This window comes from Eleutherodactylus coqui, chromosome 7 (genome assembly GCF_035609145.1).
Source record: "Eleutherodactylus coqui strain aEleCoq1 chromosome 7, aEleCoq1.hap1, whole genome shotgun sequence".
Classification (NCBI taxonomy): domain Eukaryota; kingdom Metazoa; phylum Chordata; class Amphibia; order Anura; family Eleutherodactylidae; genus Eleutherodactylus; species Eleutherodactylus coqui.
The window spans coordinates 196,602,588-196,625,534 of NC_089843.1; the positions used below are offsets into that span (position 1 = coordinate 196,602,588).

General features: G+C 42.1%; 1 protein-coding gene across 1 annotated transcript in view; it reads right to left on the reverse strand.

Moving 5' to 3' along the window:
- LOC136573072 (fibrillin-2-like) overlaps window positions 1-22,947 on the reverse strand; it is a 192,601-nt gene that overhangs the window by 49,257 nt on the left and 120,397 nt on the right. The window contains exons 10-26 of the mRNA XM_066574226.1: window positions 17,427-17,579; window positions 16,822-17,049; window positions 15,588-15,731; window positions 13,566-13,685; window positions 12,740-12,865; window positions 11,774-11,896; window positions 8,821-9,096; window positions 7,288-7,341; window positions 7,065-7,190; window positions 6,848-6,973; window positions 6,507-6,626; window positions 6,022-6,159; window positions 5,889-5,939; window positions 4,973-5,098; window positions 2,869-3,096; window positions 1,074-1,199; window positions 846-974 (exon numbers count right to left, since the gene is read on the reverse strand). Coding sequence (XP_066430323.1) covers window positions 846-974; window positions 1,074-1,199; window positions 2,869-3,096; window positions 4,973-5,098; window positions 5,889-5,939; window positions 6,022-6,159; window positions 6,507-6,626; window positions 6,848-6,973; window positions 7,065-7,190; window positions 7,288-7,341; window positions 8,821-9,096; window positions 11,774-11,896; window positions 12,740-12,865; window positions 13,566-13,685; window positions 15,588-15,731; window positions 16,822-17,049; window positions 17,427-17,579 — 2,394 coding nt within the window. The remainder of the gene's footprint in view (window positions 1-845; window positions 975-1,073; window positions 1,200-2,868; window positions 3,097-4,972; window positions 5,099-5,888; window positions 5,940-6,021; window positions 6,160-6,506; window positions 6,627-6,847; window positions 6,974-7,064; window positions 7,191-7,287; window positions 7,342-8,820; window positions 9,097-11,773; window positions 11,897-12,739; window positions 12,866-13,565; window positions 13,686-15,587; window positions 15,732-16,821; window positions 17,050-17,426; window positions 17,580-22,947) is intronic.

Consider the following 22,947-nt stretch of genomic DNA (forward strand, 5'->3'; position numbering starts at 1 on the left):
AGAAACCTTCTTTCCTCTAGATGTAGAGGGTGCCCCTTGTGTCCTCAGTATAAATAGATGATGGGAGAGATCATTGTACTTACCTCTGATATATCTATACATAGTTATTAGAGCGCCCCCTTGTTACAGTCCTCAGTATAAATAAATAATTGGAGAGATCTCTGCATTGTCCCCTGATATATCTATACATAATTATTAGAGCGCCCCTCAGCCATCTTTTCTAAACTAAATAACCCAAATTTGGTGGCTTCTCTGGGTATTGTAGTCCGCCCATCCCATTTATTACTTGAGTTGCCGCCTTTGTACCCACTCAAGCTCTGATATGTCCTTCTTGAGTACTGGTCCCCAAAACTGTCCACAATATTCCATATATGGTCTGACCAGTGACTTGTAAAGGAAGAGCAATGTTCTTGTCATGTTCCCCTTGACCTCTTCTGCTGCCCCCCATGATCCTATTTGCCTTGGCAGCAGCTGCCTGACACTGGTTGCTCCAATTAAGCTTACAGTTAATTAAATGCCCCAAGTCCTTTTCCATGTCCGTGTTCTCCAGTGGTTTCCCATTTAATGTGTAATGGTGACCTGTATTTCCCTGCCCGCGTGCTGAACCTTATATTTATCAGTGTTACACCTCATTTGCCCATTTTCTGCCCCTATCTTATCCAGATTCTCTTGCAATCACATTCTGTTCTCTCTTGTGTTAATCTTTTTAAACACTTTTGTATCATCTGCAAATATTGCTATTTTATTGCACAATCCTTCTACCAGGTCATCATACGTAAATATGTTAAAAAGAACTATAGTGATATCAGAAGATGTCATATACATAATTCCACTGCTATAATTACCCATGCAGTTCTTCATCATCATGAATCCACTCTCATAGCCATCAAAGCATTCACACTCAAAGCTGCCGGGCGTATTGACGCAGGTTCCGTGGCCACAGAGGTCGGGAGAGATCCGGCACTCATCTATATCTGTAATAATGGTAATGAAGAACAATAATGGAACACATGACGTCAGCAGGAAGGGTTGGATGTGGTTATAGTTTGTTTGACATCTCAAGTATTTCCTACCTGTACAGTTCCTTTCTTCAGCATCCAGAGCGAAGCCGCTCTCACAGATACACCTGAAGCTCCCGATGCTGTTGCGGCACGTTCCGTGGTTGCACAGGCTGTTGTATACCTTACATTCATTTACATCTAGGAAGAGCAAAAATAGATATAATGTAATGCATATCGAGATCCATACAGAGAGCACAACCGGGGTCACACAGGCGTAGGCGCATTTTACAGCATATTTGCATAGCATTTTTGCACGCTTGCCGTTGCACGCATTTTTGCATTTTGTTTGCCACGCATATTTGTGCATGCAAACAAAAGTGCAATCGCGCTCCTATTGATTTCACTGGGTAGTTAATTGTAATTGGTTTAATATGAGCTATTTTCCTGTGAAATGCGCACAAAAATAGAACATGCTGTGTATTTTTTTTTCACAAACGAAAAACGTGCACAAAAGTCGCAAATGTGAACGAATCCATTGAAATCAATGGGTTCTATTCACTTCGTATTACGTGCGCAAATACACCCTTGTTAATAAGTGCTAAGATCAATGTCATTTTCTCAAGCTGGCTTCACATGAGCGTATGTGCAATTGTGCATGCTGTAGTGCAACTTTTTTGCACTATGAACGAGGCTTTTTTGTGCGCATCGGCATATCCTGATGCACTTTTTCTGCCCACAGGACATGTTCGTTGCGCGCAAGACACAAACACGCCCTGATCCAAATGACTAGTTCGCCTAATAAATTCTAGATGTTTTTCTTCCAGCTGAATTAAGCAGTGTTTCACGCATTTCCGAAATATACAGAAATGTGTAAGAAGGCTTTGAAATCAATGGGTTCTAATCACTGCAGATTGTGCGCACCGCACGCAAATACGTAAACAAATATGTCCGCGTGATGGAGCCCTTAGGAGTATTACAAAACTAGGGCTAGAATTAGGGCTGATCTACATGCTAAAATGTGCATCTCAGTCCGTGACTAGGCAGTGTATTCATGGGGTGAAATCCGCAGTTGCGCTGCATATTCCTACCTATTGGCACTTTCCTACATACACGGATGCGCAGCGTATTTACGCGTCTAAAAAAACGCTTGAAATGCTATGAATTTCATGCATAAATACGCATCGTATATGATGGTTTCCTGTGTATTTGATTTCAATGGGCTTTTACAGTGTGTAATTCGCACAACGATGGGACATGTCAGATATTTTTTCACGTGATCGCACATCACATGAAATAATATGCTCTTGTAAACAAACCCACTGAAATAAAAGAATGCCCTCATAATGCACGGCATATATATATATATATATATATATATACACTCATGTGAAGTAGCTCTTAATCATTTCTAAATTGACAATTCATTCAAGGGCTGAATTGTGGTGGAAATATTAACATCAAGCCACTGAAATCTGTGGAGCCGCGAAAGTAAAGATGTCTGGCGAGCATACAGGCCATAAACTGTAAATAGGACCGTCCTATATTGCGCCGGATGTCCGTGTTCGGGGGACATTCTCTGTACAAGGACATTGTCTGTTATTAGAATTCTCATGGCTGCGGTTCACATAACGGAAAGCTGATTTTATGTGACAACATATATGGTGCTTTGGAATATTCTCCAAGTAGGAGCTAAAGTAAAACTATAAATGGGAAGTTTTGAACCATCTTCTTCATAAATGGAAAATGTCTTATTATGGCATTATAATTAGTTCAACCAAGGACATGCTATAAATGGCAACGTTAAAATACAGCAATATTTAGCATCTATGCGCTATCGGCAACAGAACAGAGCTGAAATAGTGAATACCTTTGTAGAACGGACGACCAGAAAGAACGTCGCCTCTGTTAGCGAAGCCAGGTCCTCTTGGACAGATGGTCTTATATTCATCACTTCCAGGTTTTGGGCACTCTTCGCAGTCAATACCCCAGGCGGCACCCACAGTGCAGCAGCACATATCAATTCTGAACTTTCCAGACAGGGGAGCAGTGCATTCATCTTCATCCCACTTCATGTAGCATTGTTCCAGACGTACATCTGAATGGAAAATTGACAACATGGGGTAATGAACATACAGGGTAATTCATGTTTCTCATATAGCCCTTTACACTTTTTGTGTATCTAGAGACTTACAGCAGCTACTTCAGTACAAGTGTTCTAGGTCTTCCAAAAGTGGGAGACCATTCTCCGAGAGTTCTCCAAGAACTCTAGACGTTTAGCCAGAATCCTCCATCTTGGTTAAGTCTCCAGTGAAACTCTTACTACTATTAGACTATTAAAGCAGCTAAGTCCAGCTCATATTTACACCTACTGGATTTCCTACATTTGACACAGCAGAACATTGTTACTCTTAGGAATTCTGTTTTAGTGTCTTTTGTGCAGTGCCCAGCTCTCCTCAACTTACCAAATATGTTGAGATTCCTCAGGTTTGTAAGCTGGGCCCTGCCTAAAGTTTAATGTGTCCAAATGGATGCCTTGTTTTCTGATTTTACTATGATATTTCCTGCATAGTTGACATTTTGGTTCTGCCATGGCCGGTGATTGCTATGATAAGAGATAACGCATTGCAGTACAGAAGTATTGCAGTGTATTATAAGAGTAAACATAGCATCATAGGTTCAAGTCCCCTACAGGGATGTAAAAAATGAAATAAAAGTGGTAAAAAAAAGTAAAAAAACGTTTTGTGTACTTCTGTTTAAAAAAAATAAAATAAAATGCCATGCTTGGTATCGTCGCATCCATAACGAACTGTATAATAAATTTAACACACTTAATTTACTGCATAGCAAAAGCTATAAAAATGCTTTTCTTTTTTACTTCGTCTCTCAAAAAAACAATAAAAGTGATCAAAAAAGTTATATGTACCCCAAAATAGTACCAATAAAAATAGCTTCTCGTGAAAAAAAACAGGCCCTCTCAGAGTTCTGTTGATGGAATAAAAGAGTTATGGGACTTTCGCTATTGTGCAAAAATTGAAAAACCTACAAAAAGTATATGATTTTGGTGTAGTTGTAATTGTACCAACCGCAGAAAAAAAATTGATCATGTCATTTATGCTGCAAGATTAACGCTGTGCTAAAAAAATGAATTAAATTATGCAATACATTATAAGTACCCCAAAAATGGTACCGATAAAAGCTACGGCTTGCCATGCAAAAACAAGCCCTCATACAGCCATGTTGACAGAGAAATAAAAAAGTTATGGTTTTTGAAAAATGGAGATACAAATCACCAAGAAATTATCATGTCCTTAGATCCAAAATATGCTGAGTCACAAAGCCTCCTAAACCTGCTGTTTTAAATGGCCATCACCCCTAGATCTGTGGAAAAGCCGTTTATAAAAGCCCGTGCCATATGTTTCAAGTGGTCTGGTGGGTGTACCCGAACTGTTCCAGCTACCCAGCATCTCCTGTGTAGGCCCCCTGCCTGGGATTGAATGTGGATGATGTTCCCTACATTATCCACAACACTTTGATCATGCCAATGTCCTGGAAGTCAGCGCGAGACTGGATCATGTGCAGAGGAGCTTGCCCTTTCTCTGGGCATACACATCACTTCCGTACTGACTTCCAGGACTATGGCATGATCACAGGCTTATGGATGTCATAAGGAACATCATTCACAGGCCAACTAATGCACAGCGGTTTGGCCAACTTTGTTTGTTCGTGACCAGAGGGTCACTTTAAGAATTATAAGCAAGGCACAGGTGTATATCTTTATCCGATAAGTCGGGGCCAACTCTCTGTCACTATATGGATCAGCCCTCTTTACGCGGTTCAAGGCACAGTTATAGATCTCTATTAAACAATACATTCATTGCATTTTTTCCGTTATTATTGTCTTCCTCAGTCACATAATTCTTCAATGATTGCATAAAAATTCAATATAGGTATAAAGATGTGATTTGTCTTACCAACACAGTTTCTGCCTGAGCCATCCAGGATGAGACCTTCAGGACACTCGCACTTGAATGAACCAGGTGAATTCACACAACGTCCATTAGGGCACACACCCGGGAATACTTCACACTCATTTACATCTGTAATAAAAGAAAGTGATGAATGAAATGAAAATAAATAAATATAAACATATAGAAACGTTTAGTTGATGCAGGTAAGGTCAGACCGGCCCATCAGAGAATCAGATCAGATCCCCCAATAATGGACCTTCATGATCTAGCAGAAGACAACTCATTTGGAGATGATTTAGACCCAACCACTTGCCACAAGGAGCTATTTCTTGTGGGCTGGTTAACCAGACACAAACATGACCTTATTGTTGATGTCTTCTGTGTGCAATGAAATGAATGAACAAAGAATAAATATGGGCATGCACATGCTCTGCGCTGATGGTGGGTTCCAAGAAACCCACTCCGACACTGGATATATGCAATTGTTCAACCACACAGGAAACAAATGGCTTCATAATTACATATCAATGCCTGTGAATCATTTCGCCATATCACAACTATCTTTATGAATATAGTTATGTGATTTTAAGGAGCCATATACAAACAACAAGTCATAGTGATAAGGACTTGGGGTGGTTTCAAACCTGCGCCCAGGATTCTGCTTTCCTGCTTCGTTCGGGAAGCAGGAAGGGGAATCCCCTTGGTCAAATGGCTCCATCTCAGGGTGGAACTGAATAGTACGAATGGACCCCATTGACTACAAGGGGGTCTGTTTGCTTCCCGTTCAGCTGCTGGCTTTGAGCCAGATGTGCAGCAGAATCTCCGACCGGAGGTTCCAACACAGATGTGAAACCACTGCTATATTGATAGTAGTTTAATGAAAATAAAATAAATATTTCGTAAAAGAACCAGATTTTACCTTCACAGGCAACTCCCTTCTTCCTGGAGAAACCTCTAGGACATGCAGTGTCTAAATGAAATGCAGAGTGTCATTAGTTATATAGATGATACATAATGTACATTATATTTAGATCTTGTAATATGGGGCTTACCAATTTCACAACGCTCACAAGGGCTTCCCCAGGCAGCACCTAATGTAGCACAGCATTCAGACTTCAAAGTGGCTCCATTGATGTTGACTTCACATCGACCATCTTGGAGGTTCAACCAACAAGTTCCTTTCATGCTATCTGCATTGTGCAGAGGAGAAGCAGGAAAAAGAACCTTATTGTATCATTTCAGAATTCTCTGCACTTACTGCATGAGTTTGTGTGCAGCAATTGATCCATAGTTTCCATATACACATACAACAGCACAGAAATTGCCCTTATACTCATTTTTGATACTACAAGATATTACACTGACTGTTCTTATGCAAGAGACGATAGATCCTCACTTAAAAGTAAAATTAAGTTGATGCTCAGAAAAGGCTCAATATCAGATCATGAAAGCTTAAAATATAACCCAGCGTGCCATTTTTTCTTAAAGACTTAAACAGTGACCTCCCCGAAGCCAGAGGAATCCTACAAGCACTCACCCACACAAATAGTTCCGGTGGAATCCAGTTTGCTTCCGAATGAGCACTCGCATACAAAAGAGCCAGCATTGTTCCTGCAGACGCCATTAACACAGGGGTTGGATGCACATTCATTGATATCTGAAAATAAAAAGAGCCAACACCAAATGATGGACAGGATGTCAAGGAAAGCCAATGTCACCATCCAGGCTCAAAATGACCAATGATGAAAATGTTGACTTACAGAAGAGCCCTGGAACACTGTAAGCTAACTTTATCTAGTAAGGGGAGTGCGTTGTATGCAGAGACACAGATAACAAAGTACTAGAGTGACTAAAATATCATCTGAGATGAATTCCTACCTTCACAAGTCTCAGACTCCGGTTTGAAGACATAACCCTTGGGGCACGTGCAGGTATAGCTTCCAGGAGTGTTACGGCACAAGCCATTGTCACAGAGCAGGCTGTTCACGGCACACTCATCGACATCTGATAATTGGGAATATAGACTCAGTGTCTCCTCTTAAGTGACCTCAAACAATACTATATGACTAAAGGAATGCAGTGCCAAAAAACATACCCACGCAATTCTTTCCACTTGCATCCGATTCATAGCCGACGTCACAGATACAACGATAGCTGCCACGCAGGTTTTCACAGATGCCGTTGGGGCAGATTTCAGAGTTCAAGGCACATTCATTAATATCTGCAATAATAAAAACATTAAATAGTGATAATATAAGGTAATTAAACGTATAGATCTATCGGTCAAAGAAGATATTAATCTCGTAGCGCACTCTTACCTCTGCCATCTGCAGTTATTCCAATACCACTGCTGCAAAGGGCCTGAAATTCAGCTACAAAATGTGGAAGAGAGTATTAGCGGTAACATTCCTTAGATGCCTATGGTGTTTTCAATGTTTCTTGATTTACTCATTTAATCATAAACAGCATTAAAGAGCCACTCCGATGATTTTTTTCTCAGGGGGACAAAAATATGGAATGCACTGTATAAAAGGCACTGAGATGCCCTATTGACGCCTGCTTGGCTGAGTGCTTTTTTTTCTGCCAAATTTGTGTTTACTTCACCTCTTGCCCTGCTTTGTGTGGTTTTTGGAGACAGCTGGTTACAGCAGCTGAGTAGCTCAATCCCCTGACCAATGGAAACTTGTTACTTGGGCAGCTGCTCACTTCTGCCCAGCAGCATCCATGTCATATTACCTCCACTTATGTTACATGGGATTTTAAATCATATTTCAATACGATAGTAGAGACTGATTTTAGTGCATGCATTTCGTACAATGTTCCCAAATTTTCATCAACCCCCTGTACATAAGTAAGCTAGTGTTGCCTTGGTTAGTTATTAGAGATGAGCGAACGTGTCCGTAACGGACACATCCGCACCCGGACACCGGCTTTAGCGAACACTGCAGTGTTCGCGCGTAAGTGTCCGGGTGCCGCCGGGGGGCGGGGAGATGCGCGGCGGCGCGGGCGGCAGTAGCGGGGAACAGGGGGGAGCCCTCTCTCTCTCCCTCTCCCCCCCACTCCCCGCCGCACCCCCCCGCGCTGCCACGGCGGCCCCCGAACTTTTTCGCCCGAACACCGAGGTGTTCGCAAAGTTCGGTGTTCGGGCGAAAAAGGGGCGGGGCCGAACGTGTTCGCTCATCTCTATTAGTTATGTCTTTCTATCTGAAACTCCTGTTTTTTTTCCCTCAGGTAGGTATGTGATCTCAATTGTGACCAGCTCAGACTTACTAGGGATTATGCTATGAAACTAGTCAATTTCACCATCTGAGTGATGCTTTTAGATGGACCTTACTACAGAAACTGCCTTGATCACTAATACAGTTCCTGTCACACAGTTGTAATAGAGGAGATCAAAGATCATCCTCCTGTCTGGTCTGTAGTTTATTTAGAAGAATATGGAAGGTAATGATAATTAAATAGTCCCCCCAGCAGGCAGAAATGGTATAGTCTCTAGCTAATGCTAAGCTGATATATCATGGGATTAATGTGAGGATGGCGCCTGATAATTATTAGACACAGCATTGCATGGAAGGGATTTGTGGGATCTTCAGAATATGACAAAAAATGAGTGAAGGGGCTGGGTGGAAAACTATTTTCTTTGGAGTGTCTCATTAGTATATCACACTTTTATTACATAGTCACGTAGTTTGTAAGACAAAAAATATTGTTTCTACTAGAGTATCACTGAACCTGGCTTGTAAAGCTCCCAATGAATATACTGACAAGTACGTAGTGACCATTCTTAATAACTGACTAGAAGTAATGTAATTCGTTATGGCCAGTATCATCTATAACACTACTATACTCACCAGAGTTCTTGGCAGGACAAGGCTGGCAGGGTTCACCAAAGCCATGGTCAGGATTTGCACAGCAACACTCAGATTTAGTAACAGCACCAGGGAAGGGACGGGCACAAGTTCCTTTTTTAATTCCTCCATAGCATGTGCTGCGCATGTGAGTGTCCACACAAACTCGTCCATCAATGCCAATGGTTAGTCCACCCAAGCACTCGCAACGGAAAGAACCTTCTGTGTTTATGCAACGCCCGTTCATGCAGATTCCTGGTGTCTGACATTCATCTACATCTAAAAACATACATATATACATATGTCATATATTGGAATGAAACGTGCAAAATCAGTAAAAGCTGAATTTACAAGATAGATGTCACATTATATGTCATCATACAGTCAGATTTTCAATTGGCAGGATGGTAATGTGGCTGGAGAGGCTCATATAGGACAAAAGGGAATATGAAGCTGTCAAATTACAGACCAGGCGAGTCCATAATATGACTTTACAGAGGGAAGCTGATTATAAAAAGTTGAGGTTGCAAAGGACATTTCAGAATTAAGACAATGATAGAAAACCATCTCTTCATTACATCATTGTTAAGTTAACCTGATATCTACTGACAACTGGAGGCTTTAGTTCGATGAAAGACAAAAAGTTTTAGTTGCTTTACGTATCAACGGAATACATTTTTCTTCAGAATCCATTAAAAATTCTAAATCGAAAGTCTTCAATACCTGTAAGATCACGTTGGTGTCGTATGTGGTCCTGGACCATCACAGATTTGCAGGCACTCAATCCGACTGCTCATTGGTCTCTAATACTTGAAATTTACCACAAAACTCAATTTAAAGTATCACTGCAATTAATTAACTTATTTGCTCCTTCAGTAACAGGAATTTGTGGAAATCGGTGGGGTCTACCAATGTAATCGTCTCACACTCACCTATGATATATATGGGAAATTCCAATCTAAACCGCTCTACGGATATTATCATTTTTTCTGTCACAAACTCTCAAAAGTCAAGAGGGCATCATCTCTCCTTAAGGAGAGCACCTAGAAAATCAGTGAGGAGACTTATAAGGGCATTCATGCTCCTCTGGGAAATATATGCAAATAGGGAGGATGGAACAATACCTCTGCAGCGCCACCTATTGGATGGCAGCATTCCTGCAAATCAATGTCTAACCCTTTATACAGGTGTATGTAACGATGATTGGGAATTGAAAACCCTGAAACAGCTGTCTATGTTTGATTTTTGGCTGGGTTTTCAATTCCCAATCATTGTTGCATAGACCTGTATAAAGGGTTGTACATTGATTTGCAGGAATGCTGCCATCCAATAGGTGGCGCTGCAGAGGTATTGTTCCATCTTCCTTATTTGCATAAACTCTCAGAACTAATGGCACTTTTACACAGGCTGAAAATCTTAAGATTCTCATTTGCCCCACCAAACGATGACATCACCAGCTTGTTCCCGCTCAGGCAGCCTGTGCACACTGCATGATTCTCATTGAGAATCGTGCAGTTTTCATCCAGTAATTGCTCAGTGTTCCACATTCCTATGTGAACCATTCAACAATCAGTGTTTGAACTGCAAGAGAAGTGCCCGATTCGGCGCTGATTTTTATGTTGGCTGAAACTGAATGATAAACGAGCGTTAAAGCGTTCATCGTTTCGTCATTGGCTTGTGTTGTAAATACAGAGGGTGGTCAAAGGTAGAATGATGAAAGGGACAACACTTTGTGATTCCAGCTCTGGACACCAACAGATTTTGAGATCCTTCTCTAACATTGCTTTGCTTACTCTTGAATGTAGTTTTTCCTGCAGGTTCTCCTTACGCTTAAAGGGGTTGTCTCATGAAAGCAAGTGGGGTCATACACTTCTGTATGGCCATATTAATGCACTTTGTAATGTACATTGTGCATTAATTATGAGCCATACAGAAGTTATTCACTTACCTGCTCCGTTGCTGGCGTCCTCGTCTCCATGGATCCGTCTAAAATCGCCTCTTCTGGCGATTTTAGACGCGCTTGCGCTGTGCGGTCTTCTGCCTTCTGAATGGGGCCGCTCGTGCCGGAGAGCTGCTCCTTGTAGCTCCGCCCCGTCACGCGTGCCGATTCCAGCCAATCAGGAGGCTGGAATCGGCAATGGACCTCACAGTGAAGATCCCGGCGGCCATCTTACTAAGGTAAGTAAGAAGAAGGAAGAAGTCGCCGCAGCGCGGGGATTCGGGTAAGTACTACCCGGTTTTTTTTTTAACACATGCATCGGGTTTGTCTCACGCCGAACGGGGGGCCTATTGAATTAAAAAAAAACCCTTTTCGGCGTGAGACAACCCCTTTAAGATCTGACTTATGACAACACTAGCCATCTTTTTTTGCTGTCAGGTAAATTAGTTTTGCTGCTGTTTGCTACAAGTCAGTTTACTGCCAACAAGGTTGGCTATTCGTGACTTTGCTGTGGGCTTTATGTAGTCTAGTAATACTGCTGGGCCCTTGCAGAAGATGTCAGATCTCCAAAAAGATAAGTTACACAGAATACATTAAGAATATACATGGGGTGGACAAAAATATGGAAACAACGTACGAAATGCATGGGATTGTAGTTATCAGCACTGAACTGCCCTTTTGACGCCTGCTTGGCTGAGAGCTTTCCTGCCAAATTTGTGTTTACTTCACCTCTTGCCCTGCTCTGGGTGGTTTTGGGAGCCAGCTGGTAACAGGATGTGAGTGGCTCAAACCCCTGACCAATGGAACCTTATTGCTAGGGCAGATGTTCATTTCTGCCCATCAGCATCTATGTCACATTACCTTCACTTAATTTTTATTGGATTATAAATCATTTTTTCAATAAGACATGTAGAGACCGATTTTAAGTCATGCATTTCATACGATGTTTCCATATTTTTGTCCAACCCTGTATTAGATCTATATGCAGTAGTATATTAGTACGTCACCACTTCTTACCAACACAGTAGCGTCCATTTGGTGCCAATATGAAGCCGGGCTTACAGATGCACTTAAAGCTGCCATCCTCATTAATACACATCCCATTTAAGCACATATTTGTGGTTGCGCACTCATCGTGATCTGTGGGAAAGACCGTGTTAGCGGATGGACCACACAAAAGCTTAATTATTTTCCATTGCAGTTATTTTAATGCTGTTATTTATTTTATCTGTCCAACAGCAGCCAAATAATCTGACACATGACCCGTGGATTTCATTAGCAAGACAGTGTATTCTGAGATGACATGCAATAGAGTTAACCGTAAAGTTGTCAATTTATACTTGTTTTATTGGCAGCCTCAGGAGGAGCCCTAATAGATGTGTAATAGAAGCTTAGAACAACAAGACAAAGATTTGTGCAACTACAAACGGCAATCGGTGAGGGGCTTTGAATTCCTAATAATGTCCATCAAACAGCATCGTATACACTATTATATACATTTAGTGGGTATATAAGGCTATTATATGTCTTAAGCATAGTTACCTACTGATATAAAGGAGAATAGTGTAATCTGTGGTCTCTCTTGTTGATATCATATATTTAGTGTATCCATGGGGAAAAGAAACAGAATACTAATTGAAACCTATACATATACACTTATGAAGAGCATCTTGTTGGGGCTCAGTTTGCACATGATTGCCTATTAAATAGAGCTCTTTTATCTTGTAGATGAAACTTTGTAGCTCCTATGTAGTGCCTGGTTGGTAAGTAGGTGGGTGGCACACCATAGGAGTGTTTGAGTACCTTTTTGGCCTGAACACCTGCATTGCTGTCGATGGTGGCCATGTGTACAAATCAGGTATTATATCAAATGCTTCCCTATGTTATGTGGTTTACAAACTGCAATTCATATGCCAAAAGAAGTCAGACATTGTTGGGTTATGGCTATTACGAATGACAAGAAGTTAGCATTGACCAACTCACCCACACAATTCTTTCCATCTGGAGTTGTCTCAAATCCAGCATTGCAGATACACTGAAAACTGCCCTCTGTGTTCACACAACGGCCATTTCGGCACATCACTCCATTCATGATGCATTCATCAATATCTGAAAAGATGGGTGGTCAAATTAAAATAAGCACATCAATTTATGTCCATATCAATCTTAATGACTGCCAATACTTATTATTGTGACAGTCGCTAAGGGGCCTCACACATGAGTGTTGCCTTTTTATGGCAGCTTGGGTTAAGTAATGCACGAATGTCCCGTGCCAGAATGAGCCGCGCTTGGCAGTCATAAGAGATGTTCTTCTACTCTAATGGCTGTCATTTCGGAAAACTTCTGGCCATTTAAACCCTTAGATGCTGCAGTTATCAGTGACCTAGACATCTAAGTGGTTACAGAGGGAGGGATTCTCTCTATACCACATCAGCCCCCTATGATGGAGAGATTGTTTGGTCATTAAGGTCCATAATGGGGCAAAAAATTCTATAGCCGACTGAACCAACACAGATCCAAGGTGTCTACCTGATGAAGGGGGAGGGGCATTTCGGCTCTGAAATATATAGCAATTTTACACATTAGTAAAGTACAGTAAACTTCCTAGATTACTTTGACAGAATTTTTGTTTCATGGATGAAGAGCCTTTCAAAGGAAGTTCAATTTATTTCATGTTTGGTTGTAGAGAGGTTTCGTGATACTTTACAACTACTAGAACTTAGTATTTGAAAGTTTAGCCCTATAAACCAAAGGTTTTCTGCAAGTACATATTTGATACTGACAAATAATGGAATCAGATGTCACCTACCAATGCACGCTTGTTTGGTGGGGTTGCTTTGGAATCCGTCATGACACCTACAGTGGTAGGATCCTTGGGTGTTTACGCAGTCTCCATGGATGCACGGACTGCTGGCGCACTCATCGACATCTACAGGTGAGTAATTTTATATAAAATATAAGAAATATTTGGGGTTCAAAACTGTATGGAAACGTTTTCTCAAAGCTGTTGACTAATTTCCAAATACCCTCAAAACACAGAAAACAGATTACAGTAACGGCATATTTTGTTTCATTCCTCTCATAAGATCTTCTTCTGAGCTGTGTATCGTTTCAGCTATACCACACGTGTCAAGTTCAAGGTCTTTGGGCCCAATCCGACCCTCCATGTCATTTTATGTGCCCTTGACGAGGCTGGGATGCAGAAGGACCCGCTCTCCCCATTCCCTGGAACGCAGTGCCAGCGCTTGGTAGAGGAGGCAGTGGCAGCACAGGAAGTAGGGGCCATCTTGGATTCTGAGCTCTGGCGCACAACTACCCACTGCTCACGGGTGGTGGCACAGCTCTGCCCCTCTACCCAGGCATCCTCCAAGGTAGGAATCTCAGTGCTAAAGCAGTGGAAGAGGAGAAACATCCAACATAGTGCAGAGAGCTCCATAGCCATGTTAAGGATTAGGTACATTAAGGGCTTATTCAGTTATGGTCCATGAAATACGCAGCATTTTCAGACCAAAACTGTCCATATTTACTGTGTATTTGAATCTTTTTGCTTTTTTTTTTTTACACCCGTATTCACTGTGTTTTTCAGGTGTGCAAAAGTAAGAAGTTCCCATGGATTTCTCCTGCCTTCGGGCTCAGTCATACAGACATTTTTTAGCGTGATTTTTTTTGTGCGCAAAACTGATGCGCACAAAAAATTGCGTGACCAAAGCCAGCGTTACGGCTGAAAAAAACACTGCTAGCAGCGTTTATCAGCCCAAAGGGCTCGGTCACACGGGCATTTTACGCTCAAAAAGAGCGCTGCCCGCTATCCTCTGCCACAGCTGTGCCACAGCTACGGCAGAGGAGAACGATGTTCTCCCATTAATTTCAATGGAGTCGGCAATACAGCCGGCTCCATTGAAAGCAATGGGCTGCCGGGAATTGCTGTATTAATTTTCGGGGAAGGGCTTCAAATATAAGCCCTTCTCTGAAAAGCATCCAAAAAAATTGTAAAAAATATATATACTACCCTTTTTGCAGCTGCCGGTGATCAGCCGCGTCCAGCCAGCTCTTCTCCTGAACTGCTTTCTGTAGTATTCAGCAGGCGGGGATTTAAAATCCCCGCCTGCTGAATGGGCTGCCTCTGATTGGTTCCAGCCCTCAGCCAATCAGAGGCAGCACTCACTCACCCATTCATGAAGTAAAGTTCTCTAGTGAGGGCAGTTTCAAACGAGTGTAGGTGCAATTATACTCCCCAGCAAGGAGCGTAGTTGACCAGAACGAAGCGAATTTCTTTCCCTTTGCCAGCTTTTCAAACTCCGCACCAGAGCGCATGAGTTTGAAAATTACTGCGAGAAGAGAAATGCCGCCTGATCTTTCCTGCATGTAGTATTCACTATATGCGGGGAAGACGGGGCAGGTCCTATCTTTTCTCGTCCGTACAATTAATGGGTGAGAACCCCGATAGTGAAAACGAAACCACTGAAATCCATTGAAGTCAGTGGTTTATTTTTTGTCCAGTTATAATCAACTACGTTTGTCTGAGTCTGCCCTAATTCTCATGTTTTCCGATGATAGTCCTATGTTAAAGTATTTCTTCTATAGGTAACCACCGTAATAAGTGACATGTCAAAATGATAATTTTATTTTTACCTAATTATTCTTTAATGCAAGGATAAAACACGTAAGAAACCGATTGGACAGATTCTCTTTCAACAGCAAATAATTTAGTAATCTCGCATTAATTTCCAAGCAATCCAATCCTTTGGAACAAAATTGATATTTTTTCTTGGACTCTTCCTGCTCTTTTATGTCAATCACTTACTAAAGTTGTGACGTTTTCTTTACTTACCTATACATTCCAGTCGGTTGTCCTGTTTATAACCCATATTGCATTCACATCGATAACTGGACGGTGTGGGAATACATCGTCCATTCTGGCACAAGTTGGTAAAGTGTTTGCAAATGTCTCCAGTCTGGTTGAGTGTTGCAGTTCCTAGTGAATGAGATCACACAAAAGAAAGAGATTAGTATTAGGCCGGCTGCTCACGACCGGAGTGGAATTGCAGAATCCGGAGCGGGCATCCGCTTCCAGGTTCTGCAGCAAATCCCTCACATAACATGCTATGGAAAAGCACTTTTTCCTGCACACAAGCGGAAACCAATTGTGATTTTCCGCTCGCTGAGGAAAAATTAAACTATGCTCTATTTTTGAGCGGATTCCTCATGGACAGCTTCCATTGAAGTCAATGGAAGCCATCTGAGCTGCAGCCCTTCCATAATCGATGGCGAAAAAGCAGAGGTTTAAAAAAAAAAATCTGGCCTGCGCATGTCCGACAGTGATCCGTCCGGACCATACGCAGCACAGAAAAAGGAAAGAAATGACAGGTACGCGGGGTCACCGGCTGGGCACAGGGTCAGATTCCGGCGAGCGATCCCACATCCAGAATCCGACCCATTTGTGTGGAGCCGGCCTTAATGATTCCATGCTTTATGTTTCTGCATGTAATGTTACACTTTATACAGTCTCTATTGTGTAGATTCTTCTTTGTTACTGTTTCTACAGTATCTGAAATGTAATGCCTCTTGTAATTTTTGACCTCTTTTGCGTTGATTATATGCTTATATAATCATTGCCAATACTGCAGGAAACAACTTAAGCTCGATGAAATATAGATAAGATGGAGAATAACATAAACTTGTAAGGCTGCTTTCACATCTGCGTTGGAGGTTCCCCTTTCCTGCTCTGTTTGGGGAGCAGGAAAGGTGGAATCCCCATGGCCAAATAGCTCCTTTTCAGGAAGGAAATGAGCAGCGCCGAACGAACCCTATTGATTATAATGGGGTTCATTTGATTTCTGCTCAGCTGCTCAGCTTTTAGTCAGAAGAAAAAGCACTTTTTCCCCCAGAATTTAATGCTGGATTGTGGTGGAACCTCCGACTTGAGGCTTCAACGCAGATGTAAAACCACCCTTACCTTATTGGCATTATGACTCACAAATTAATCTGCTGCATACTGAGATTTATGGCTAGCCAACAGGCCTTGTAATCAATTTCTAAGCTTTTCTCATAAACTTTTATCTTACCAATTTCTGTGCCGACACTAGGCAATCCTGATATTGTTCCTTGTCCATTAGGTCCAACCCCAATTGGACCGAAACCACCAGGTCCAATACCTCCTGGTCCAATCCCACCAGGTCCAATAACTCCTGGTCCAATTCCACCTGGTCCAATGCCACCAGGACCAATAGGATAGGTTCCTGGGTATGCGGGGCCTAGAGGTAAGCTTTCAATGCAAAGTCTTCGGTATTCATCTGGAGAAACATTACATAGCATTGCTTAGGCTTTTATGCAAGTACATTTAAAATGAAGAACATAAAATTACAGTTTTTTTTTTACAGAAATGATACCTAAATGTTATTTTCCAGTGTGACTATATGAAGAGGAAAATGTATACGTAAGAGTAAGCATTCGAATACTCTAAACCCAATCGGCTAAGGAGAAAGTGAGCTAGAGCTGTACTACCTCATCTGACATCTCGTAGTGGGCAACACCCAGTCTACAACAGGACACTCTTCTTAGGTCTTATAGTCCAGACGCTTTTAGACTTACTATGAGCATCCGGACGTTTGAGCGTCTCATAGGGGTATAAACCCTACATTTTAAAATGAATGAAAAGTATAGAACTTACCACTTCCTCTAACTGGACACATCTCAGGGGTTTGACCTAAAGCCCAGCATCGTCCAGTATCACAGCAACATTGTCCTTTAGTGTACTGGCCTGGAAGTTCTCCAGCACATCGCCCCCCGATTAATGCAGAAAAGCAGCTCCCGGTCCTCTGATCTGTTAAAGAGCACACGAGTGACAATTCAGTCTAATAGTTTTATATAACTGGTAGTACAAGAGAAACGTAAAAACATTGGATTGCTACAGTAAGACTGCCATGAATCAATTGACAGTTTACCTAGTATCAATCTCCTCTTCTATATGAGCAATTGGACAAGAAATTATCAAATACAATGGTTTTTCAAATTTTAAGATTAATTAGTCCTAGGATGATCATTGTAGGTTGAAGCCCCCAAAATGTCAATCAAAGCAATAAATAATAATAATCTTCATTTATATAGAGCCAACATATTCCACAGCGCTTACAAAACAGGGGGGACAGAAACAAAACCCTGGTTACATGTAGTAATCAGTTGATGGAGACAGTAGCGGAGCTTACATACTGCGAATAATGGGGTGATACAGAAGGTAAAGGGCTGGAGATGTGCATGGTATGGCGAGGTGGAGAGTCAGGGATGCTATACATCAAGACAATCGTCAAAATTGAGCCATATAGTGGCTGAATCGGTGTGACTGCAGGGGATGGCTGATTACACCTGCAGGGATTGTAATCAGCAAGGGCAGGGAGTACGTTATCAGGTGTAGTACAGAGGGGTTTGGTTTAGGAGATATGGTAAGCCTTCCTGAGGTTGTGTCAGGGATTACCAGAATGGTTTTGGGTAGCATGTTCCAGAAGACTGGTGCTGCTCTGGAGAAGTTATGGAGACGGGAATGAGAGGTTTGAGTTAAAGAGGCGCTTGATCTGATTTCATTAGCGGAGAGGAGGGCCCCGGCTGGGTGGTGGATTGAGATTAGGGATGCAATGTAGGGCGGCGTGGTGCTGTGGAGGGTTTTGTGGATGAGGGTCAGGATGGAGATGGATTCTATACTTGATGGGCAGCCATTGCAGTGACTGGCACAGGGCAGAGGCATCCAAGTAATGGCTGGAAAGGAAGATGAACCTGGCTGCCGAGTTCAGGATTGATTGGAAGGGAGAGTTTGGTGTAGGGGAAGCCGATCAGCAGTGAGTTACAATAATCGAGGCCGAGAGTGGATGAGGGCAACGGTCAGCGTTTTTAGCATGTCTACGGTGAGAAAGGGGCGGATTCTTGCGATGTTCCTGAGATACGGGTGACAATAAAATAATAATAAAGTAATAAAGACTAAAGACAGAAAAGCATATAACTAAGGGGGGCTTTTAGTAATGATTACTATGCAAAAAAAACAAAACGAGCAACAGTGAATAAATAATCCTTTATTCTAAATGTGAGCCAATGACTGAACGACAAACAAGCATTGTTTGCTTCTCGCTTGTCTTTCAGTTTCTGCAGGCATGCAAATCATTGGTGGCTTGTTCACTTGTTGTTCCTTTTAAACCCTAGTCATTCAGTGTTTCACATTGATTATATGAAACACTGAACAATACTGAACGATTCTCATTGAACGAGTCGACGATGAATCTGCCTGTCTAAATTGGCTGCATGAGAGCGAATGAGCTGGTGATGACATCACTGGCTCGTTACCTCATGCAAATGACAATCATAAATAAGATCTCATTCTTGTACAGGTAAAGAGCAGTACAGAATATTTAGTACCGCACTATATTGTACAGAGGACTGACTAGTCAGCCAATCAGTGTATGCACGTCAGCGATGCAGGGTCTCCTATGGAGATGTCCATTCTTATTGGTTGGATCTGCCAGCTAACCTTATATACCACAGATCTGTACTGTCTGGCATTGTGGGCAGTATTTGGCTTCAAGTTATGAAGAATCAGGAAACAGAATTTTAGGATAAAGATATTGTAAGGCCATTGTAACTTGAGGAAGCACTGTGTTTGCCTACTTCCCAAGTAACTCTTTTAAGGAGTCATTGGGTAGAGCAGAACTCTTTTCCGCAGTGCTGTCAACAGCTAGAAGAAACCTCTATGGCAACTGTTTGGGGAAAGGAGAGGAACTACACTGTCAGCTATCAAGATATCCCCTTTTGCCTTCACCATTGATGGAATACTGCAATATAAATGTTGCGGAAATTCTTGTGGATGGTGATGGTAATAATGAAAGTATCCGTATCATGTGCCTGCATTGCCCCCACTCACAAAGTGGTAATAGCAGGTAGACTGGTGAACTTTCACTTTGAAGCATGTTATAACCTCGTATCATCTACTAATTACAAGGTTTCAGAATATTCTATTACGGCTCCCAGCTAGCATTCTGTAGGAAAAGAAAAGACGTTTTGCACATAAACTGACATTCAGTGTCAATCACAATACGTAAGCCTACATGATGAATTTACATTTTCATCAGGCCAAAGCCAAGTAAAACATATTTCCCATTTCCCTGGAAGGAATGTAACACATTTCTATGGCCGCACCTTACATTCATCCTCACATCAAAGCTTTTACCCTCATAAGTTTTCCAGGAGGGCCAAACTTTTTACTAACTTGATTGGTCCATTTCTATTTAATAACTATTTACTGAAACTTCTTTCCAGTCTTATAGAACAGCCCAAAGTTCCTCATTATATGAATTTCATCAAAATATTAAACTTAACGCAATGAACTTTGTTTTCATTCAATATCTCTTCCGAGTTGTGTGTGTGTATGTATACAGGTAGTCCCCTACTTGTGAACAGTTTCCGTTCCAGGAGCCTGTACGCAAGTCCATTTGTTCGCAAGTCCGAACAAATGGTTGTATGGAGCGGGATCGCGGGTGGATCCTGCTCCATACAACGTCGGGTGCCGGCTGTTCTGACAGCGGTATTTAAAGTGTTAACAGTTCCGACGAGCGTACAGCGTTCCACGATGAGATCGTGGGACGCTGTGCGGTTGCTAGGCAGCCGGGGACCTCCTGAAAGGCCCCAGGGCTGCCTATGCAGAGTGCCCATCAAGCGCACGGCTTGATAGGCGCTCTACATAAACAGCCCTAGGGCCTTTCAGAAGGCCCCCGGCTGCCTAGCAACCGCGATGTGACCGGACAGGCTTCTATCAGGCTTGATAACCGATCCCCGCACAGTATGATGTAATGCCATAGCATTACATCATACTGTGCAGGACAGATAGTTCGTATCTTGCGAAATTCGTAAGTCGAATGTTCGCAAGTAGGGGACTATCTGTATACTCATCTCAGTTTGTGACTAATTACACATTTTCAACAGTTTCCAGCTCATTGCCGCTCTCAAAGTTGGATTAATTCACACAATCCTGTTTTTCTTGTAAATACTGTATATATTTTACATGCAGTATCTAACGCCTCAGGGCTCCTGCACACTTGCGATTTTCTTGCATGTTTTTTTCATGCGATATCACTGTGGTTTTTTTTTAACGCGAATGTCAATAGGGCTTTCTAATGTTAAAAACGCTTCGCACAAAAATCGCAAAGCACAAACTTGCGATTTTTGTGCAAAGCGTTTTTAACATTAGAAAGCCCTATTGACATTCGTCTTAAAAAAAAACGCAGCGATATCGTGTGAAAAAAACACGCAAAAAACCCCGCAAGGAGCAAGAGCCCTCAGTGATGGAAGAGGACTACTAATCATTTGGGTCAAATGCAGTACAAATTGGTTGTCTCGTTGCTAAATATTGGTAGAAATCCCCACCCAGAGCTAATATTATGTGTGCAGATTTGTATCTAGTGTCTAAGGGCTTAAACACACGGGCGCATTTTCGTGAGCAATACGCAGTGAATAGAACCGATGGATTTCATATACATAGGCATACGTATTTTACATGCGCATTCCATACATGCAAACAATACACAGCATGCTCTACTTTCCAGCACACTTGCACACAAAAATAGCGCATATTGAACTAATTAACTTTCAAGGAATGGGAGCATGGTTGTGCGTTTTTTTGAGTGCACTAATGCGTACGATTTGCTTGCGCAAAAAGTACAGTAAACACGTACGTGTGCGCGCACATACGCAACACCCATTGTGCAAATAGGTGGCAGAAATGCACGTGTAAATGTGCTTACGCCCGTGTGCCACGGCCTAAGTATGTGAATGTATGCAGCAGGGAATGGCGCTAAAGACTGTGTCTGAAAAGTTCCAGTAACATACGAAAGCACTTAAGTAATACTTAAGAAAATTATAATTCACTGATATTGGAAATCATGGAATAATAAAATATTATGACCCCCGCGCATTTTTAATCTCTCAAGGGGAAAGCCGAGGATGTGAGGAATTTAATAGGTGTATGGAATGCAGTCGCCATCTGGCAGAGCCTCGCTGCCACTGAGGTGTGGGATTTGTAGACAGGGAGACATTTTAATAAGGACCAGGTGTAAAATGGAAGAAGCGGGACGTTCTCAGCATATCAGACAGGTATGCTATGTCTGTGCCTGGCGCTCTATCAGCCACTAGCGGTGGACGCGGGCCGATCTCCAGGAGTGTATATAACATACCTGAAGGAACGGCACTTAAGATTGCTTGCAAGAACTTATTTTGTAAAGGTTGCAGTTATTTTGTATTTGCATATTTTTTGACACTTTTCTCTAACTTTATTGGTTGATCTTGTTGGTGTCTTACTCTCGCTTCTTAGATGAGTAATTCTGGTCTGACACAACCGGATTCCTACTGTGGAATCTGCGGACCATACCCGCACGGAGGATCCACAGCAAATGGCATGCATTGAAAGCTATGTACTTTCGCTTTTTTCTTCACACTCGCAGATATGTGTATTCTGTGAGCGGAGGAAAAATTTCAGCATGCTCTATTTTGCTGCGGACTTTGCTTAGACGGCCTCCATTGAAGTCAATACACAATTAACATTTCCCTAGGGATGGCGCAGGAAATACAAGTATTTAGAAAAAGAATCTGTACTGCGCATGACTGACGGCGAGCGTCAGCAGTCGTCCGCAATAGAGATTTTACAGGTACGTGGGGTCACTTGTCAGACCCACAGCCAGATTCCGCTGCGGGTCCCCACATTCGGAATCTGACCCGGTCGTATGAGCCCGGCCTAAGGCACCTTGTTCTTTTTGGTTCATTTGCTTCACAGATAAGTCTTAATATTTGATGTGACATTATGAGTCAAATTTTTGTGCATTTTACGACGTGGCCTGAGCACAATAATATTAGTAATTTTGCCCCTATGAGTTTTTGATAAGAACAATATTTTTTGAAGCTCATACCCACATTTAGGCATCATTTGACAGTTTCAACCTAGAATTGAAAGGAACCCTCCAGGCCACACTTGTACACTGTGTTATTGCAGCTAAGTGTTCTGACAAGGCAGTACAGTACATGGCACATAGATTTTCATTGCCTAGAGGATACTTTTGGAGATATCTAAAGGCAATCTGTCAGCTCGAACATGTTGTCCAAACTGCAGGCATGATGTTATAGAGCAAGAGGAGCGGAGCAGACTGATATATAGTTTATGGGGA